General features: G+C 38.2%; 2 protein-coding genes across 17 annotated transcripts in view; one reads left to right on the top strand and one right to left on the bottom strand.

The window, feature by feature from the left end:
* The window catches only part of TDP1 (tyrosyl-DNA phosphodiesterase 1), a 44613-nt gene extending 30374 nt beyond the window's left edge, over window positions 1–14239 (bottom strand). The window contains exons 1-9 of one of the 5 annotated variants that reach the window (XM_083836723.1): window positions 14137–14239; window positions 12976–13523; window positions 11449–11492; window positions 9793–9848; window positions 8692–8788; window positions 6536–6570; window positions 5394–5486; window positions 2792–2962; window positions 833–911 (exon numbers count right to left, since the gene is read on the bottom strand). In XM_083836723.1, coding sequence (XP_083692849.1) covers window positions 833–911; window positions 2792–2962; window positions 5394–5486; window positions 6536–6570; window positions 8692–8788; window positions 9793–9848; window positions 11449–11492; window positions 12976–13519 — 1119 coding nt within the window. In that variant the 5' untranslated portion in view covers window positions 13520–13523; window positions 14137–14239. Of the gene's footprint in view, window positions 1–832; window positions 912–2791; window positions 2963–5393; window positions 5487–6535; window positions 6571–8691; window positions 8789–9792; window positions 9849–11448; window positions 11493–12975; window positions 13524–13667; window positions 14051–14071 lie in introns of those variants that run through there. The other 4 variants (XM_083836722.1, XM_083836719.1, XM_083836721.1 and 1 more) reach the window with 4 other exon arrangements.
* LOC310899811 (uncharacterized protein) overlaps window positions 14055–22618 on the top strand; it is a 117404-nt gene continuing 108840 nt past the window's right edge. For 9 of the 12 annotated variants that reach the window (XR_014584679.1, XR_014584680.1, XR_014584683.1 and 6 more), the window contains exons 1-3: window positions 14375–14500; window positions 15203–15298; window positions 21076–21175. The gene's annotated coding sequence lies outside the window, so the exon portion shown is untranslated. Of the gene's footprint in view, window positions 14178–14374; window positions 14501–15202; window positions 15299–21075; window positions 21176–22618 lie in introns of those variants that run through there. The other 3 variants (XR_014584682.1, XR_014584681.1, XM_083836726.1) reach the window with 3 other exon arrangements.

Below are 22618 nucleotides of genomic sequence, written 5' to 3'. Positions count from 1 at the left end.
CTGAAGTTTGCCACAGGCAGTATTAGTATTTCTGGGTAATACCAACAAAAAGTTCAGCAAGGAATTTTATACAATGCCACTTCAGCAGGAGATGCAGATTGGAAATTCCCCAGCTATCAGAAGCATTTAACAGGTGACATGAAATACCTTACTTAGTAAGGAAGACTGAAAAAGAAGGGACCCTAGAAAGTCTTGATATGCAATATTGTACAAAGAATTACTATTGTGGCTTATTTAAATAACGTAGGGGGGTTAAAAAAACTAATTATTGATTAAAATAAAAGTCAAGATCTTAAACATCGAACAATGCTGAAAATCTGACTGAAAGGATAACATCAGCTATACACAAAAATGTTTTTTTAATTCAATGTTTTTGGCTAGATAGTTAAACAAGAACACTTTAATAGCCTTTAACAGTTAAGTAAATAAAACAAGCCTGATCCCTATACACAGAGAAGTCTTTATCAACACCTCATTCCTCAGCAAAAGCCTCTGAAAAAGGCCATGTTTGATACTCAGTCACAGAAGACTGGATCTTGATAGTGTCAAACTTGTTAGAAATGTCAAGAGCAGATAGAAAGTCATTTGAGTGATGGTGACTCAGATATCTCTAAGAGGCTTCAGGCAGCAAGCTGAACTTAATAACAGAGCTCAAACATAACGTGCAAGATCTACACTGCCATAAGTTGCAAGCTTATGTTTTTTGATAATTTAAACTGTATCAACGTATTAAAATATTACAGAGCATAGCTGGAAAAACTAAAAGGAACTAAAGAACTCTGAAATTACATTTACAGTTAACACATTGACAAAAAAAGGTTAGTTTTAGTACCTTTCTGAGCCTAAGATGACCCCACTTTTCTTTATCAATACCTTGATATCGTCCGGGGGTAGAACCAAGTAGATACACTCTACAGAAAGGAAAAAACACCAAGTTATTTGCAGCTTTGCTACCCCAGAAAAAGAACATACAATCAGTGGAAATCAAGTCAATGGGAAGAACTACTTTAACACCAGGAAGTGGAAGGTACTGCACATCCCAGCAGAAGACCATGACTTCTGTTTAAGATCACAAAAATAAGAACAGCAAACAATTAAGTACCATATAACAGATTTTGGAGTATTTTGGTGTGTGAAATTTCAAGGTATGCTGATAGGTTTTCCTTCCATAGTTCAAGTAGTATTTAATACGTCACTCAAGATTTACAATATGAAGAGAAGTAGATTTCCAGGTATTTAACTGTTAGAATCCTACATGGCTGTCATGCACCACCAGGTGGATCTATAGCATAGACATGAACTGTACCTGGTTCTGTGCACAAAACCGCAAGAGACGGGTATAGTCAGAAATCTTTGCCAGATGAGAATTATTTGCACTTGACTGGGCATGTAATTTTGAGTAAAGCCAATCTACTGTTACATACAAATCAACAGGTTTAGGTACAGATTTCATCTGGGTACTTAACAGCTCAGAACTTAAGTGCAGCTTTTAAAACTTTCTAATAATGGTTTAGTAATCTTTTTGACTTTGTCCTGAGAACAGAAACTTGCCCAGAATCTCAGTTTAAGAAGCTGTTCCTCATTGCATCTCAATCCTAGTTCTATCCAGGAATATCCCTATGTATTTTAAACAGCAAGGAACTGATCCACATCCGAGGAAGTGCCTCTTTCCTAAACCATGCATAAACTCACATCGGCTAGGGCCTACCTGACCTGTCCAAGCTCAAGCTCATCAAGTGGATAAAAACAGAAGCTCAGGCTCAAGTTAGCTCAGCTCACTATAAGCTATATCTTCCTTTTTTAATAATCTTGTAAAACTTCATCTGAATTAAAAAGGCACATCATTTTACATATTGAGCTAGATGTAGTTTCAGTCTCTATGCCCCAAAGGTCATTTTCAGCTTTTTCTGAACATTTCTGCTGGCTTGCAGAAGTGCTATTAAGTTGCCAAGGAAATTTATTCTTTCTGAAATAACTACCATCTTTCTGTAGAAATGCTGGATGTATCTATTAGCTGTGAATTAAGTGAATGCCTTTTTTTTTTTTTAAGTAATATCAACAGTGTAATATTAGAGAAGACTGTTTCAAGACAAGCTATGCTATTGCTCAACATAATGTTGCATATTGGACAAAACCTATTACTGTAATGGGTCAAATTCTACACATACATATATGAATTGAGCTCTGCCTTAAAGTGCAGAAGCCTATTCTTAATACAGTCCTCATTACAATAACCTTTGCTCACATGATCTCTCATGAGGAACTTAATACAACTCTTTTTTTCCCCCCACTGTTAAATTTAATGGAGCTAATACTTAACCCACACCAACTCAAAAGAAACCCCGTGTCCCTATCACTTAGGGCCACCTCTGTCAAGTTACTGTTGATGCACTTTTTTCATTTCTTTAAAAAGTATGTTTATTAAACTAGAAGTTGGTTAATTCAACACAATCTGCATAAAAGATTTAAAGGGAACTCCTCCTTACAAAGCAAAATGACAGAAACATTATCACATAAATACTTAAGCAATAGTTTATCCAGAAATAAGAGTGACTTTTTTTTTTAAAGCTGAAAATATCTGTTTTGGACTACGTGGTCTTCAAATTCCAGAATGAGCAGCTCAGGAAGTCTGTTGCTCCATTGACAACTGCCTACAGTTAGACCCATATTTGAACTGTTAAGCCTGAAAACAGCTGAGGTTACAGAACAAACTCGTCTAATAGATGTTAACCACACTGAGCCTTAATTTGGAGGAAGAAATCATGCAAACAACAAAAAATACAAGATATACCTTGTCTCTGATAAGTCATGTTGTTGAATCACATCTATCCATTCTGTGAGTGTAGGAGCATTGTAAGCCATCAAGTAACTTATTAGGTCAGATTTAAAATTAGTTTCAGATTCACCAGCAGAACCAGCTGTTCCCTGAGGTAGCCTTGGGTATAAAGGGCTTAGCCATATTCTAAAAACAAAGGCACAAAAAGAAGGACACCACACATTATCACAAGGTTTTAGTAAGTGATTAAAGCAGATCTGAAGGTCCTAAATTACTACTTGACAGATTTAGTTTAGTGTAATGCTACTGAAGATAACACAACTTACCATTGCTTTACAACTACAGAACCATCAAGTCTTCTGCTCGGTACCATAACATCAGTAATTTCAAACAAAGACAACAAATGTAAACACATTTATCCATGCAGATGCTTACAGATTTCTCTACTCTTAGAGGCCAGGCTTAGACTTACTGACCAGTTCGCCTTTCATCAATACTTTCAGTATGAATAGAACACTGCAACACATTCTACTAAGTTACTGGTTTGTGTAGAGACATAGAAAAAATCCTATTAGAGTCTGAAAGTTCTATATAGTTTTAAAAGTAGCTTATGATAACTTGCCTCTCCAGGATTTCCCTCAGAATAAAATGGGATGGGTACTATACAAGGCAAGAACAGCTAGCAGTTCTTCCCAGTCACACATTATTATAGCCATGGAAGCCAAAGGTTCTGCAGCATCAACTCCACAAAAACATTAATATTATCCTTCGTAATTCAGAAGTCAATAAAACATAGAGAAGCCCGTGGACCCATCATATTGGTAACATTGCATATTATTGCAGTGTGCATAAGCTAAAAAAATATTTTAATGTTTGACAAGTAGGACAATGTTAAGCACCCCATATAAGTATTTTCATGCCTTCTTAGCTTTCTGAAAAGCTGGCTGTCAAAAATACTAAAGCCCAAAATAATCCCAAAGTAAAAAAAAATTAAAGTCAAGAAATCAGTGGCTGTACTTTTGCCACTCAAATCTTGTGAGAACTTGCTTCAGACAGGTGAAAAGCCTCAAAACCTTATCCATCTTACTACCATTGAATATGACATCAAGATGACAGTGACATCTGAAAGGCCAATTTCAAGTCATTTGACTAAGAAATCTTAAATCCTAAGCTACTGTGGAGAGTTAACTAAAAAAATGCTCCCAGAAAAATAGCCTAGAGAACAGAAGGTTATATTAAGGTTATAATAGTATATTCATATTTCACCTTGTCCTAGCATAGTAAGAGATCTGATACTAGCCTATGTTTAAGGTAACAGCCAGCTCAGTACATAAATTTTATTTATAGTAGAAAGCAACCAGAGATCAGGCCTTGACAGCTACCACCATTCTAGGTCTTGTTTTTTTTAAATCTTAACAGTGTTAAGACTTGTATCACTGGATCATCAGATCTACTGTCCTGTCTCCAGAAGTAGAAGATACCTATGAAAAGTATTAAACTTACACCTCCCCTGGGACTGTCCAAGACTTCAGATGTTCAAAGGTAACTACCCCAACTCAGGATGCTTCTACCTATTTCTCGATAGTATTGCATGGATTTTGACTACATTTCCCTCCAAACCCATTAAAATTTTTAATTATCTAGAGTATCCTTTTGCAAGGAGCTCACAGACCAACTGCATGTTGCAAAGAAATCCTTTTCTTATTTTTAAGTGAAAATTTTATTTCATGAAACCTGATGTCTATTGAAAAACTGTCCTCAGCCTCTTCCATGCCATTCAATGCTTTATATCTTGTAGTTTATTTACATGAAGGAATAAAAAAAGAAAGCCTCAAGATTGTTGTGTGTGTACCTCAAAACTGATTTTGATGAACAGCCTTTTATGCAAGCTAAAAAAAATGGTTGCACTTGCAAAACTGAATAGATTGACAGATCTTAGCTAGATTTGATGATCTAAAACTGACAGATCCTTAGCCCTGACAATGTGATTCCTGTAACAGTACTGATACATTTCACAGTATCAGTCTGGCACAGAGCTAAGAATTGTTGTTGCCAGTGATAGCATGAGCAAAAAAAGTTTGAGTCTCCACTGCAGGCATCTCATTTTCCCAACGAACACTTATGGTATCTCAAAATAAGCAGTCTTGAGCACATAGGTATATTTCTAATTTGCACCAGAAGTGCTCCGATGACTGTAAGGCTGTCCCTCATCTCTCACATCCTCAGAACTCCCCTGGGGAGAATTCTCTATTGCCTACTATGTAACAGATCTTTGAACAATTTAAAAGTACAAGGATTATCACGTGTTTATTATGTCACCAGGTCAGCTGAGGTTCATATGCTCCAAATGCTGATTATTTTTCAGTAAAGACAATAAGGCCCAAATTACATATTTCCAATTGTTTTGACACATCAGATCAAAATGATTTGAAATGACATTTAAATTCTCTTTAGTACTTATGTAAAGCCTGATTTTCAGCATATTTGGGTGTTTAATGATAGGAGTACTTGCATACCTAGCACAATCAAGAGAACAGACCTCTAACACAAAACAAATCATACAAATTCACAACTTAATAGCAGGTAATCAAAAGACCTGCTAGAGATTGTTGCTTACCCCTGAGTTTTCTGATGCCAGTCATCAGCAATAAGATTGGATGTATGTATCACAACTCGAAGACCTTCTTCATATAACAACAGCATCATTTTCCTTAAAAATAGAATATAACACTTCATTTGTTTCAAGCATACAGAGTGGGAAATAACCTAATAACTCTTTAAAATGCTCCAAGAAAATAATTTTCAAAAGACTTGTTCTGTTCTCTATAGATTGAAGTTGAAGTGTTTTGCCCTATGTGCATGCCAGACTTGCATGACAGTCATTAAACTATTGCTGTGCATTTTGTCAACATCATGATTTATTCCAGAGTACAGCTTCATATCTCCAGTGACTGACTTCCAAAAGCAATGATGAATCCTTTCAGATTTGCTATGCTCTTTCAAATAAACTTATTACTTTGCAGATAAAAGAGCCATGTTTTATAAAAGAATTGTCAAAATGATTAATGATTAAAAAACACTGAATTGCCCTAAAACCAAAGACCTTCACCAAATCCATATGGAATATGGATTGAATCTGTTCTTATCTATTGCTTGCAATCTATGACACTCCCACAATATCAAACTCAAGTTTTTCTTTGAAGAGATCCCAAAATTCAAAGTAATTGCTTCTGGATTTTTTGCAGTCGACACGGACACAGAGCTGTAAATTAGTGTTCTGTCCAACCTGCCAATGACTGATCAAGTCCACATTATAGTTTTAGTATCAAGGCGTGAGTTAACAGCTGGTACCTACAGTTCACTGACTCCAGTTGTGTAACCAGCACACCTCACATCTACTTATTTCATTTGTTTCCTTAAAGGAGAACAAACCAATCACCTATAAATACAACACAATGAAGGAAATTTCTAAGAGTCAACAGTTTTTCTATGAAACCCCATTTTTTGGCTTTAAAATAACTTGCAGATCCATGAAGTAGACATATACAACATGAAAGACATTACTTTCAAATTGGACCAATATATATTAGGCCTTTCCTTCAGAATTCTGTCTTCACATATAGTAATAATCTATCTTTCTGTTCCCTAAATACTTCCTGACATTAGTTACTGGTTACTAGACCAAACACGGTAACTGCATGTACCAGGTCTGGGGTTATCTTTAGAAGAGAAGCATTCTGCTTCACAGCTGCTACTTACGTGTGGTGAGTTCCAAATGCAATATCCAGTTTAGCCTATAAAATGAAAGAGACAATCATTAAAAACTACTATTGTGCACATCTCATATGCAAGAACGTTAAAGGAAGAAGGGTGCTTCACCTTTATTTTCTTTCATTTCACTGCTCTCTAGTGGACAGATCACAAAATACATTACCCCCCATCATCTTTAAATATACTAATTGCTAGAAACTGTACTTTAAATTGCCATGTAATTGTTTGCTGGATCTGCTACTACAAAATTCCTTCAACCAGCAATATTTTCAGAAACAGTCAGCCTTGTAGGAACAGACCTAGGGATCCAGGAACCAGTAGCCTGCCCTTGCAGAAAAGGCAACTAATGATAGGCTGCATTAGTAGGAGCACTGCTAGCAGGTTGAGGGAAGCGATCCTTCCTCTCTGCTCAGCACTGCAGAGGCCGCAACAGGAGTATTGTGAACAGTTACGGATTCTCCAGCACAAGGGAGACATGGACATGCTGAGAGTCCAACAGAGAGCCATGAAGATGATTACGGGACTGAAGCATCTCTCCTGTGAGGAGAAGCTGAGAGCTGGTACTGTTCAGCCTAGAGAAGTAAAGACTCACAGGGGGATCCTTAAATACCTGAAGGGAAGGTGCAAAGAGGATGGAGGCAGGCTCTTTTCAGTGGTGCCCATGGACCAGATAAGAGACAACCGGCACAAACCAGAACACGTGGTTCTGTCTGAACACCAGGAAGCGCAGGTGACTGAGCACTGGCACAGACTGCCCAGAGAGGTTGTGGAGTCTCCCTCCTGGGAGACCTTCAGAGCCATCTGGACATAGTCCTGGGCAGCCTGCTCTGGGTGGCCCTGTTTGAGCAGGGGGGTGGAGTCAGACAGCCTCCAGGGGTGCCTTCCTACCTCAGCCATTCTGAAGCATATGGTAACTGTCACAAGCAGCTTAGTGGCTAACGTGGCAAAGAACAGGCCAGAAGCCAGGGACAGAAATACTTTAATCCTTTTTTTTTTTTTGCTATTATTAAGAACATTTAAAACAATTTCTAGGAAAAGGATAAAACACAAGTTACAGATGTTGAGAGGACTTTTAGTCAATGATGGCTCCAAGATTGTGCCTCGTTAACATGGGAGTGGAGCAGATATAAGTATTTACATTTCATTTTGTGGTACTGGCATAATGGAATGCACGGGCTGCTGGAAGAATGTGAAGCAGTATAACCAAACAGGAAAGCCATCGCAAACACAATTTGTCCCTACTATTTGCTAATGACTACACTGCCAAGTCTACCATATGGGATACATTACATCTGAATTCTTACGTGCGAAAAAGTTATACGCAAAACCATGGATTTGTTGTTAGCATATTTAAACTCTGAATGTAATAAAAAGTTGGTTGCTAGTCCACCCCTTAGTGTAAATACCTGATTAGTACAGTGCACAGCAGCCCAGAGAACCTGCCCCTGAGAACTCACTATGTTTGGCATCAATATAGTAATTTCAAGAAAACTTGTGGCTGCCAGAATGCCTGAGAAAAAAAAATTCAACATCACCATCTCAAAGATACCCCCGCCATTTATGATGCTGTCCTCCCAGCAAAATCCTGGACCACTGTCAAGTTGCTACAACCACCCCTCCCATGCAGGCTGAAACCAGTAACTTTAGGACTCACAGTCAAAGGAGTGTACCATCAGAGGGAAAATAGCAGACATGAGGCAGCATGCTGACAGCAGTTTTAACAGTGTTACAGAAACTATTTGTAATAGTATTTTCTTGTGTAAGACATATTTGGACTAAAAATAATTCCTTGATTAAGCTTAAGTTTACAGTAACACTAGGACTAAGTCAGTGCTTCCTTTTTCAGCCATACCAAGAATTTGAGCACGGTATGTTAGCAGAGAAGGCCCGCACCTCCTCTGTGAGCCACATAACGTTTTTTAGGACAGCCATCCTGTGCAAACTTTTTGTGGGTGGCAGCCTACTGTAATCACAGACCACTACAACTATAGTTTACATGTTCCTATGGTCCTGACAAGGATATTCCTTGAAGGATAAAAAAATTCTTGACTTCCCATACAAGGTGTTTCTCTTTCCATCCACAACAATACTGAGTGCAATAGATGGGTTAATTTCAACCAAAGGATTTTAAAAATGTCAATTACCTGACAGAAACTAATGTTGTCAAAAGGGCGTGCTTGTGCAAGCAGTTCAGCTTTGGATTCCCTCTTCTCACCATGAACTATCAACAATGGCTTCTTCCTGAAACAAAATGAGATCACTATTAAAACATCAAATGAATTAGTAATCAGCGCAAACCAGCTTTTGATGTAGCTATGACTTCTGGCTCTTAAATCCAATGGCCCATCAGCAAGATGACACTAAAGTCTACATGCCTTACTAACTCAAAAAAAACATTAACTACTATATAATTCTCTAAGAGAAAGATGTTAGAAAATTTTAGTAGAAAAAAACAGGAGGTGTATGGACAAAATCAAACTTGAAAATAAAAACTAGTAATACAGGATCTTGTAAGGAACTCTCATCTGTATAGCTGGAAATAGACAAATAAAATCTCAAGTACTGATATAGGAAATGTGGATATATAAGAATTTAAATATTGTTTCTTTACAGAAAAGATCAAAAGAAAGGAGAAGCTAGGTCTGTTTTAGCAGCAGTTTCATATTTACTTCCTAATACTCTGTTCTACTGAACTTGTAGAAAATGCAAAACAGGAAAGAAAACTTAAGTTCACTTTGTGTTGCAGGTTGCCATTTTCAGAATGTAACTTCAAGGAAATAAGAACTACTTTCATGACAATATCCAGCAACTCCAGCCATACATAACATCCCAATCATTTTCACACAATTTTCTTATACTCCTCCTACATTCCCTCCTTCCTCATGCATTATCTTTTTCTTGGGTCTGTGAATTGCATGGCACAAGGCTTCTTGTTCCATCTTCATAGGTCATCTACTACAGTGCAGTATTGGTGCACAGTGGGGTCTTTTAAACGGTGACTAATAAAAATCAGAAGCCAGCCATACTGAACTCTGTCCATTTAATACTTCTCAAAAAAATGCAAGAAATCAAGAGAGAAACAACTGTGGAGTAAGTGTGAAAGGAAAAAACAATAGCCTACACATATACAACCAGTAAAAGTAACTTCCCAGGGTAAGTAAAAGTTTATCATTCAATTGTAAGATGAACTCGCATGGACAGAATTACTTGAAAAATACTATTTCATCTTTGGAAAATAAACATACCTGAATTCCTGTGGATACTGTCTAACGAGCCATTCCACGTCTATGCAGTAGTTAAACTTGTGCATATAAAAAGAAAACAAGCTCATTAAAAAGAAAACAGCTATTTGTTGAAACAAGGGAATAAAAAATGCACGTTATTGCTTATTACCACTTACATCATATGAATGCACCATGATGCATCATCACAGAACGACAGTATAAAAATTTCAAGCAGAATGTTTTAAGAACAAGTACATTTTTGAATTTCAACTGATTTCTTTCACGTCTCTTAATTCAAGGATGAATTTGAGTTTTTCAAAAGAACTTGTTACTGTTCATAAAGTTTAGCATGCAGACAAAAAGAATCACATTTGCATGCTGTAAAAGCTGCAGTGCAAGAACCATCTCTTTATCATGTTTACACCATGAATGATAAGAATAGGAAGAGCTTCCATGCAGTAACAAAAGTATTCCTAGATTGCAACACTCACCTTTTTTTTTTTAACCACTTACAATTACATAAAGATGCATTTTTCAGTTGCATATGAGATGGTCTTATAAACACTTGAATTCTAAGAAGAACATGGGATTATTTTTGTATTTCCTAGAATGGCTTGGTTTGGAAGGGAACTTAAAGATCATCCAGTTCCAATCCCCCTGCCATGGGCAGGGATGCCACCTACTGGACCAGGCTGCCCAGGACCTCATCCAACCTGGTCTTGAACACCTCCAGGGATGGGGCATCCACAGCCTCTCTGAGCAGCCTGTCCCAGTGCCTCACCACCCTGAGTGAAGAACTTCCTCCTAATCCCTGATCTAAATCTCCCCTCTTTTAGTTTAAAACCATTCCCCTTTGTCCTGTCATTGTCTGCCCAAACAAAAAGTTGCTCACCATCTCTTTTATAAGTGCCAATTAAGTATTGAAAAACTGCAGTAAGGTCTCCCCAGAGCCTTCTCTTCTCCAGGATGAAGATCCCCAGCCCTCTCAGCCTGTCTCCATAGGAGAGGTGCTCCAGCCTTCTGATCAACATCATTGCCCTTCTCTGGGCTTGCTTTAACATATCTACATCTTTCTTGTGCTGGGGACCCTAGGTACAAGCGGGACCTCACAAAGGCAGAGTGGGGGGGGCGCGGGTCAATCACCTCCCTCCACCTGCTGGCCATTTTTGATGCAGCCCAGGACACAATTGACTCTCTGGGCTGCAAGCACACACTGCTGGCTCATGTCAAGTTTTTTGTCCACCAGAACCCCCAAGTCCTTCTCTGCAGGGCTGCTCTCAGAGAATTCTCCCAGTCTGTACTCCTTCATGGGACTGCCTCAACTCAGGTGCAGCACCTTGCATCTCATTAGGTTCACACGGACCCACTTTTCTAGCTTATCCATGTCCCTTTGGATGGCATCTCTTCCTTCTGTTGTATCGACTGCACCACTCGGCTTAGCGTTATCTGCGAACTTGCTGAGGGTGCATTCAATCCCACTGTCTGTGGGATTTGTGTCACTGATAAAGATATTAAACAGTACCAGTCACAAGACAGTTGAAAAACATTTAGGGTTCCCTCTATATTTTAACGAGGTTCCCTACTTGCATCAGCTTCATGACAAACATGGGTTATCGGGTTTGAGGTTAACAAAGTGAAATAAGCAAGCAAAGTCAATCTGACAAACAAGAAACTCACCTGAGCAGAAGATATGAGAGTCCCAAAAAGAGGAGACAAGATATCTATTAAAAACATTAAGACATAACTGAGTAAAAGAGTTCAAGTGAACATCCTGCATCTTGACCAGCATAACTACTACAACATGAGTGCCCGATTGTTCACACTTTGTGCAGCAGACATTCACAATTAAGTTTACTGATGTGAATATTCAAGTTCCTGGTTCTGCTGTGAAATGACTACAGTCTTACAGTTTTAAATAGCATTATCCCTCCAAAGGAGGAAACCAAGTGCAAAAACTCAGTAGGAGAAAGACTAAGATCAGACGGAGAAAGGAACGTTACACTCCTCTCTCCCCTGTACAGAGGCCTTGAAAACTGTGGCAGGGTAGAAACCATAAGTCTTAAGACTTAACTGTGCCCTTATCTGTTGCAGGCTGTTTGTACTAGTACTTACAGCAGTTCCAATTCTCCTCGCTTTTATTTTTTTTTTAATTCTTTTTAAAGGGTAAAGGAGAAGAATACAACTGCCCACAGCTTTGTCTGATACCCTGTCAATCAACACAGGTAGGTAGACTAGAAACTTGAACTACATGAGGGCTACACAGCAGACTGATTGCAGGACACGTATCCTTACTGTGTTTTATTAATAGGAGCACAGAATACTAATCAGATTGAGCACTGAAAACCTGAAAAACACAGCATCAACTTGAAAACGTATACTACAAATACATTCTAGTAAAGACATAATATTTCATAAATTATCTCTACAGAAATGGTTTTACAGGTTAAACTGAAAAAAACAGCCTCTCCACCAGCTCAAGCAATCACCTAACAAGATAACTACTCTTAAGACTGGCCAAAAGCCACAATGTGTTCACGAGGTAGGCAAAGATGTACAACAGTAATGCAACCGAGGTCTCAGACACCTGGCTGCCTTCAGTAATAACTGATGCTCAGAAGGGGCAGCTAAGGTTGAGGCACAGCTACAGTCCAGTTGTATGCGAACAAATGATTAAGGACCCATATGAGGTATTACAGAACTTTCCTACCCAATTTTACTACCTCTCTGTGCACAATCCCCTGTTAAGATTGCTTTTGATTCAGCCTGGTGACCCAAGAGATTTTTCCAGAATAAGGGGATGGTTGCAGGTGCACATTGCTTTTTTCCCCACTTATCAGCTATATAACTAATTTTAGTTACACAGCATAAAGCATCAGTATCACATCACTGAAGACTGCTCTATTTTGACTTATGCTCACTTCCAGTTGTGCTGAAACTGGAACCCTAGCCACAAAAACCCACTAGTGGTACCCTCTGCTGTATCAAGTAACAGTGAATTAGTAGGTCCAAACAACTCGGCAGCATAAATACAAGCACAAAAGGCAGGTAACAGAACCAATTCCTACAACATTCACATTCAGAATATGAAGCCTCAGTTACAACGAGGGATTTGGGCATTTAAAAATAGCCACAGACTATAAGGAATTGTTCTCATGCACACAAGCACCCCCAAAAAGCCCACTCCCGCAAAAGTCACTCGCTCACCTTTTATGTGCAGGGCTCCAGAATTATAGCTCTGTTCAATTCCTGTGACTTTAGTGAGAAAAAACCTGAAAGGGTTCCCTCCGTTCAACAAATCCCAGGTATCCTGGGCTTTGTTAGGTGCTTCGTTATAGTCCTCTGCTTTATGATTGCCCAAGCGCTCATCTTTGCTATGATTCGGAGGTGGCTCTTTGGGCGCATCACACTTCTCTTCTTTCAGCCTTTCTTTGGGGAAACTCTTTTCTCGGTCCTCGGGCTCTTCATCACTACTGGAAAGACACCAGCCTAAGCCTTCTTGGCTCGCTCTCTGTTTTTCTGCTGGAGGTGTTTCTGGAGCAAGACTTTTATCACTGAACTTCACCGGAGAAGCTTTTCTCTTGAGAGCAGCCTTCCTGGCTTCGGAGCAGGGGTACTGGGGCCCGCTCGCTTTGCCCTGAGCGGCGCCGAGCAGCGAAGACGTGGACGGCTTCTCGCTGTCCGAGTTCTCCTCGGTACTCTCATCGCTGCTCGAGACTGTCCATTTCCCGTGCGCACCCTCCTGAAGCATGGTCCTAGGAATTAAGAAAAGGAAGAGAAATCGGTGCATTTCTGCTGTGCTCAAGGCTGTTTCCCTTCCTAGCCTCCACCGGCCCGTTACCACGACCTTTGCTTTGGTTTTATTTGGCAGAAAGCTCGCATAATTCCTAACCTCGTACCTGGCTTGCTTGCCCTGCTCCCCAGGACACAAAGAAAGGCGGGAACGGCGGCGGCTGCCAAGCAAGAGCCGAAGGGGGAAACCCACACGTGGAAAAGGGGACGGAATAGGGGCGCTCCCCGGGACGCATTTAGGAAGCAGGAGGAGGCGCCCCCGCACCACGCGGACCCTCACGGACCCCCGCAGCCTCGCTCACCCCGACACCGGCCGCGGCGCCTCACAGCCACCGCCCGCCCCTTCCCGTTCCGGGAGCGCGGCGGCTTCCCCCGGGCCCTAGCGCCTGGGCCTGAGAGGAGAAGAAGGAGGAGGAGGAGATGGAGGATGAAGAAGAAGCCTGGCCCCAGCCCACTAGAGGTGCTATGCCTCTTGTCAGCCCCGCCGGGAGCCCCCGAGGGCCCTTCCCACCTCCGCCGTGCCCCCTGGTGCTGCCCACCCCACAAAGCGGGCACGTCCCAGCCAGCTGAATTAACCTCGTAAATCGTCATTTGAGCTCCGTGCCGGCTTAGGGCAGGTGCGGGATTTGCATAATCGTTCATTCAGCTCGGTGTTAATTACTGCAGCTGAAGTGCCCTGCTAATGAGATAACTGCACGGCGACTTCAAGGAGGGAGTGGGAGGAAAGCAGGTGTAAAATTAATCAAAGCGAGAGCCTGGACTACATCAAAGCGTGCTCCGCCTAACGAAATGAACTGTCCCAGCGTTTGGCTCTCATTACTCTAATTTATTACAGGCTTGTGACTGCAGTTAACAAATAATGCAAGGGTCTTTCATCCGCATGTAATAAAATCAGCAAGCTACAGTTCGAAAAATAGTAGTGAAGTTTCAACTCGTTTAGGTAATTTTACTAAGACTTTTCTACAGACTTCAAATGTAATACTGTGTGTGGCATTTCTTCCCCAAACAACTTATGTTTATATCCTTCAGTACCAGAAGATCCAATGTATTGTTATCAACCCTGGCTGAAGCTCTTCTGGGGGAAAAGCTCTTAGGAAAAATGCCCATTTCTACACGTTTTGTGCTTAATCTCTTAGCTAAGCATAGAATATGGAAACAGTATTCTTTTCTAAAAGTTCTTCAGAAAATTTGATGGCTCCTAACTATGCTTGTGTTCCAGTCTCTCAGTCCTATAGTTCCTGTCTGTACAGGAACTTCGGTGAGAAATTAAGCATGCATGCATATTTCAAGAGAAAACATCCTACTGAAACAACTTTAATATGATTTGGTTTCTAGAAGTCTGTACCAATATCTTCTAAGTTTACAAAAAGGCTTTTATTAAGCACATAAAGAATAAGGAAAATTTATTTCAACAAAAATTTTAAATTAAATTGACTACTTTTAGTACTTCAGGTTCCATAACAGAGTTCTGGCAGAGATGGGACTAATCTTCACTTTTTTTTTTTTTTTAATAGCATAGTTCATTCAGCAAGTGAACTAAGTGAACTATTCTATTTTTCCCATAACAATTATTCTAAGTAAAAAAAAAAATAAAAATGGTCAGGTTTATTGGTTTTTAACCCAAATCAATTTCTTTCTGCAGGTTTTTGAAGTGTGTGATGAAGATAACAAAGGCTGTTTAAGCAGAGAGGACTTTAAAGTTGCAGGAGTACTGTTGTTTGGTTACAAGCCCTCAAAGGTATATATACTTTTATCTTTTATGTTTTGAAGATCCGGTCTATGTAAGATCCAGCATGTGTAGATGTCTTACTACTGAGAACACTGTTTCCTGAAGGGTCTGTACAATTTAATTGGGGTAAACAGAAACACCTATAGATTTTTAAAGTGATTTTGTTATCTGGGGATATTTATTTCAAAAGAAAATAATAAAGCACTTTCCTACTGATAAGGTATCCTGTAGACTGTGATGAGCAGAGGGATGCATTATATTTATTGATCAAGAGATTAAGTCAAAATTATTGTGTTTTATGAGTGGTACTCTCCATTTCTTTACTCAATAGTTTCACTAGATGTGAAGATGTGTATATCTTAATAATAAACCCCTATTCTCAAAAACACCTGTTTTTGGATTCAAGTGAAAGTTGGATGTGTTTAATCTTGACTTCTCTAATATATATCTTCCTCTGTATGAAAATCTTAACAAAAGAAAGGTTTATTGAGAGAAACCATGTGTTCAGTACTCTGTACTCATAGGAAGGTACATGATAAATTGTATGGCTTAATGCAGTTCTGGAAATTACATTTCTACTCTAGTACTGTAAGTGATCTCAAAAAGAATATAAAGAACACACACAAGACTTTGAAATAAATACATGTATATCAATGAGTTTGTCTTTCTCATGCCATGACAATGCAATCTTGGCCAGTATGTTTTCATATATATTTAGCATAGAAATTATGATTCATCTTTCTTCTGCAGCGTCAGCAATATTCAAGGGGTTACTTGTGAATAATTATGTATTTCTTTTTTCTTCACATACATATTTTCAGAAAATAGCCTAACAAGGTCATAGATAAAATCTTGCATATGATCAGTTAATGTAAAAACCATAGAAATGTTTTATTTAACTGTGAAAGCAATCATCTCTGATACATTTCAACTATGAGTAAATATTTTCCCAGAGTGCTAGGGTCAGATCTAAAAATAATTTAGGCTTCTAAAGTGAGCCTTAACTGCTGGATTCTGAATCTGAAAATGCTCAGTTTCCCCTTATCTATATTCCACTGTCTGTTCTTACATCTGTGTTAAAAGATGTAAGATGCTCTTCTTCTGTTATATTCTCTGAATGTTTCTTCCAGTAGGAATACTCAAAGCTTGATTAAGGCATTCAAACAAGAGGAGTTTCTGTGCATAAGTCACTGATGGCTCCTTTATAGGAAGAGAATAGAAGTGGAGGACTCCCAGGAAGAAATGAGGTGTAGGTTTAGTTATTTCTTCTTGTAAAGGTGCCAAGTTACACCTGCTATGTCTCTAGACAGTGCTATGGCCACCTGGCTGTAAACTATTCTGTCTGTGCAGCTGCACAAAAATTAATTAAAAACACTTGTTCCAGGCGTGATTCTGTCCTCAAGTGGTTTTGCTAGCTCCTTAAGTGGTCACAGTTCCAGCAACTGTTGCTCTTTATCCAGAAACTGTTTAGTGTAAAACACTAAAAGCCCTGGGTAGGCAGGTACTTCTCTTTGTGCCTTTCACTATCTATGGTTAACTATGGTTCATGGCTGTGCCATACTTTTTGCTGATGGCTATGCATTGTGAGTGTTCTCTGCAACATTTTGGTTGTCTTTAATATCCTTATGAGAAACGCAACTTTTTCTGTGCACCAGATAGGAACCAAATGCAGGTCATGGCCCTAAAAATTGGTTGTTAGTATCCAGTTCTTGAGTATATTATTGTGCATTTTACCTTATTGTCAAAATGATTGAAATCAAGGACTAAATAACAGCCCTTATATTTCTTTAGAAGTCACAAAGAATAGCCCTGACAACGAGAGTACTTCCAACAGCTTTTCCAAGAAAAAGGGAACGGTGTGCATATGTTACTTGTTAAGTTGAGGCAAAACTGTTTACTCGACTACGCTTCATACTAATGTAATTCTTTTCAATAGAAATAGCATTTATTTAGCATCATTAACTGCAATCAATCAACCACATTTTTAGTAAATTGTTGCTTCAGCTTTTTTGGTCGTGTTTTCATTTATTCTATAAATTAAAAGTTATTCTAACATTACCCACAAGATGTCAGCAATGAACTCTTTACTGGAGGAAGTAGGACCTAAAAATAAGAATCACATTCATACTTCACTTGCTTTTTCAAAATCATTCATTATAATTTAACAAAATTCTATTTTATTTTTTATAAAATACTGTAATTGTGTGCTTATTCAAAGAGATTCTGAGCTGTCTACTGTTAAAGTTAAGCCTTCTGAGACAGGTAACTAGGAATATTTAAAAATGAAACAAGGTGAGACTGATTTTTTGACTGATACTAAATGTACATCTGATATATTTATCAGCACCTAGGAATCATCGTTTCTGGTAACTAGTAGCATTTTGGGGGTCATGCTTGGGTGACATAATACTTGTTTTTTATCTCTGAATGCTTGGTTCAGTCATCCCCTTTTTCCCCAGAATATTTTAACTGATCTAGGGTACTGCCATGTTTCAACACCCATTCAGCTAGCTAACTGCACATTCAGGCATTGTTTCAAATGAAAAGAGGGTACTGCAGAAATAGTAGCCATGAAAGCATTTTGTTTTCCAAGCTGAAGTTTCACTCACCGTATTACATGTTACACTCAGATCTAACTAAAAGAACTCTACACTGTGCCACAGTGTCCAGTGTCCAAAAAAACGCCCACTGTTTTCCCTGACCGAACTCCATACCTTCACATCAGGGCACCTGTAGCTGAGCATCTGCTGCTGATCAAGAAGCCAACAGCAGGACACCTTGGCATCCAGAGTACAGAAAGGCAATCTGAGCTCAGGGCTGCTCACTAACTCCAGCTGCTCTTCTGGCACATCTTATTAGAGCTTTCTGAAAAGGACTCCCACGTCTATTTGCCCAACACAGGCTGTGAAAAGTATTGCAGGCCAAATGGACTATAGGCTTAGGTTAACTGGTCACAGCATGTTTGGCTTGTCCGTTCTCCAGAATGGACTGTACTTAGAAAGCTGCCAAAGCCTCGTCTACTCCCATTGAAATGTTTCAGTGCTGCAAGTATGTGCAGTCTGCTATTCTAATAGCATAGATGCAAGAGCTTGGATTCATGAACACAGTCATGCTAAAAAGCAGTACAGATACAACCCAAAGTGGATGTCTGTGCTTTTTGAGATATACACTCCCTTTTTGTTCCTTAAATTGTTCAAACACGTTTGCCAGTAATCTCTCAGTCAGTTTCTAATACAGTTCTGAAAAGTCAGTCTTTTTGTCTTCATCAGGTCATTTAGCTTTAAAATCTTAGCTTTAAATCTTTTCTTAAATGGCATAGATGATAACACTGGAGTACAATATGTATTACTATGAGATCAACATTTAGAGAAGTCATATACTGTTGATATAAAATGGAAATCATACAGGAATCATTCAGATTTATCACTTCTGTAGAAAACCACTGTGTTATATCTTCTTTATTCTGGGTGGAGGAGGATGCAGTAATGTCTTCTGTGAAACCAGAAAATTCAGGTAATATACAAACACTAACCAGTCAATGATCTCCACTCATTTTTCATTCATAAATTTAAAAAATAAAATAAAAATCTGACGCTTGGTCTCTAGAGTTTTGAAAAACCTGAGTTTGATTAATGATAAAGGAGCTGACCGTAGCTATTAAAGAGGATTATAGGATTTCACTTAGTTTTGGAATATTTTTAGTGCTTATGTGTTAAATTTAACTTGGAATTCACTTGCTTCTTGAAGTAGCATTTCTTAATATTATCTAGATCAGTGACAGAGAAAAATAATTAAAATATTGGTGTGTGAGTTGGTAAGTAATGAAAAAAAATTCATTAAAAAAATTTCTTTTGATACTGTTCCACTGTTCACCTGAGCAAACACACAAGTCTTACAGCACAGTTCAGTAAGTGTTTCTTTCTCTAACAACACCCCCATTCATATAGTTATGCTTTTCTTTTTTTTTTCCCCCCCCTCTGGTCCTCAACCCTATCAGTTGTGCCAGTGGAGCAATGTGGCAAATTGTAGAGATTATAGAGATTGTACAGATTCTTGTAAAAAATAAAAGTAGTGAAAGAAATGGTTGCTTTCATCAAGAAGTTCCCTCATCCAATTCACCACGTGGCCCACAAGAATTTGTATCAATACATTTGAAGGGTGTTGTGAGGGCTGTGTCTCTGTATTCTGTATTGATGCCAAAACCCGTGTTCATTAAATCTCACCCTTACTTTCAAATTTTTAGTTTAAGCAAAAATAGATAATAAAGATTTAACTTGGATTTTTTCAAGATAAAACCCACACATGAATGCCTCAACCAAAATAAGCGAATAAATACATAGACTATGGATTTGTCAATGTCTAAATGGTTTGAATATTCCGTTAACATGACCTTTTTGTGGGTTTGAGATAGCTTTACAGCCTGCTATAGTAGCACATAAATTGCCAACTCTCAAGATCAATGAATAGGCGGCACTCTATTATAGGAGTCATTCTATAAAAGGAAAATTGTATACTATAATTTTCTGGGCTTGTATGTTACTCTGAAAGAGAAAAAAAATAAATGGATGGAAATCTCATATTGCTTTTCATGGTTTCACTTCCATAGTTATCCAATTGAATGGAAAGCTGTTCATGCAGGCAAGTTCAGTATGTTTAGGCAACCTCTGTTATTAAAGAAATTGTGCATGTACAGAGCCTAGCAGTTGAAATCAGCATGTCTTTGTAATCCTGGAAACTGAGACTATAATAGTTCTTAATGTATGATTTTTCAAGAAGAAATAAGGGAAGAAACACCAGAAAGCCATAGGCTTGGAGTCTAAGATTTGAATTGAGACGGCAGGTGGAGCTGAAGGAGCTGTGCTTTTGAGGCACTGCAGAAAGAATAGAATCTGAATGAATCAAAAGAAAGAGAAGTGCACAGCTTTTGTTATGTTATTAGATTAAAAAAAATGAATTACAAAATCCTGCAGAATACAGTCATGTCACCTTCTTATGAAAATTAAATTGTTAAAAATGAGCGTAAGGCATATATTAGAAGGATATGAGAAAAATATTAGACTGTGTTTGAATTTTGAGCCGAAGTGTTGTTTTGTTTGCCAAAAAATGTATTGCAGAAATTTTTATATGCACTTATCTGCATATTTCATGAGGAGGCCTAAAGTTTGGGGGGTGGAATTTTGTTCCTGAATTTTATGTTTTAGTTCGATTTTAGAACAAACGGTCAATTCAAACAGTACTTGCAAAGTAGGTTTGCTTTTTAAATTTCTTTCAGTTTTCATTCATTAAAAGGATAAGATAAATTTACAAGTAAAGACTTCAATATAGTACACAGGAGGAATAAACAATCCATGCTTACGCTCAATTTTAGTGTGACTCTCATAGGAATCTATATCTGATTATTTCAGAGTTCTCTCAGTGCTGGGAATGATGCCAGATACATTGTTTATGCAGCATCTATGGAACTTTATCCATGGCATGCAAGTGCTTTGGACTGAGAAAAGTCCCTGTTTCTTTCCAGTTCAAGGCAAGATGAGATGACAGATTACAAGAACTTAGTAGAAGTAAACAGCTGCATTATAGTCAAATACAGAAAATACATAAGAAATTAAAAAAGACGTTGAAATGTTTGTATGAGCCAACTTTGAAGACATTTATTTCCATTTTTATTTCTGTATTTATTCTTGTAATTAAAATGAATCGTCATTATTAGACCATAGTAATACATATTTTAAAGGGGAAAAAATAAAACTGACATTTTTCAAGGAGATTTATTTCCATTTTTCCAGGTATATTATTTGAAAAGTTTTTAGATCTCATGAGCGCAAGGAAAGCTGCACAACTATACAACTGAAACAAGGCAAATATTCACAGCTTTTGATGTGCAAAGTAAGTTTCTTCTCTGAAACATTTTGAGTGTTAATTCTAAAATAATAAAGCAAAACAAAACATCTGAAGGAAAGAAGAAGAGATTAAGGTGGGGTGTCATGGATGTTGCCACATGAAGTGAAAAAGTACCAGAGTAACAAAGATGGTGATAATATTACTATTAAATAAACTCAGGGTCAGTATGCTGCAACGTTCTAGTTGGTATCTCTGGGTTGTCTGTTGTACTGAGCTCCTCCAGCTGTTGAAAGAAACCTCTAGGCACTCACCCTCCCTACTTGCTGTTACTACCTCTCATTACTTCTCTGTTACTCCTACTCATGTGTTGCCCTCATACTTATGCCACACATTTTAGACATATCTGTCCTTGGTGATGGCTGTAGATCGTTTTCACTTCTCATGATAGATCAAGGAAGGGAAACCAAAGCAACATGAATTTCCTCTAGTTCTTTTTGTGAAGTAGATGTGGTGATTCTTTTTTGTTCCTGTTAGACAGCAAAGAGGATGTCCCATCACCAAACTGAAAAAAGGAAAAAAGCCTCTGAGCAAATAGACATTGAGGTGATCCTTTCCAGGTTTCTTCCTGACCTGAGATAGGACTATGGCCCTTGAAACAAGTGAAAGTGAAACATATGGCAGATCAGATGTTGGGATGATCAGATGAGCATTCACTGCAGCTTTTTGCTGTGAACTGAAAGTAGCTTTTGAAGTGTTATTTTTAGTGAGTTATTTCAAAGGACTTAACTGTTTCAAGCACTGTGCTTTTGTTTGTCTTGCTATCTGCTGCACACCATCTGTGATAGCACGGTTTAAGGTGCTTTATTTTCCAGTTGGATCTGGAAGTGAATTTATAACCTAAGTGACTGATCAGTTGATATCACTGATATGTTTCAGGAGCTTCAGCAGGATTGAACTGGAGGAGAAAGGTTTTATGGAAGAAAGTGTGTTTTTTTGAAACACAGTGCTCATAGTGACTAGCATGTCAATGAAAATGATAGATTTCAAATATGATTTGACATATTTGAGAGTATATATTTTCAAAGTTTCACAAGTCTGAATTTTTAATTCAAAATGTCTACTTTTAAAATTAAAGATTTTTAATAAGAGAGTTGTGGTTATTGTAGGTAGTACTTTCGAACAGAGTTCACACTGGCACAAAGGAATTTTAAAATCCTTTATGAGTATAAAATCTTTCTGAAACTGCTTATCAATATGACGTAGCCATCCTAAAATATTTCTGCAAGTACAATAACTTAAAGTGTATAATCATTTCAGAAATGTGAATTGTTTAGCTCCTGTGCAAACATAATTGTATTAAGAAGTTGTTTTTTTTTTTAAGTTAATTTATATTATTTTTCTCATGTCTAATCTTAATTTAAAAGTTAGAGGGTTTTTGACTTTTAAAGGCTTCAAGAAAACCTTCAATTCTGTTTCTCCAAAATTATC

Source organism: Anser anser (genome assembly GCF_964211835.1).
Source record: "Anser anser genome assembly, chromosome: 5".
NCBI classification, from domain to species: Eukaryota; Metazoa; Chordata; class Aves; order Anseriformes; family Anatidae; genus Anser; species Anser anser.
The sequence above is the reverse complement of the archived record's forward strand: the minus strand, read 5'-3'. Positions and strand labels throughout refer to the sequence as shown.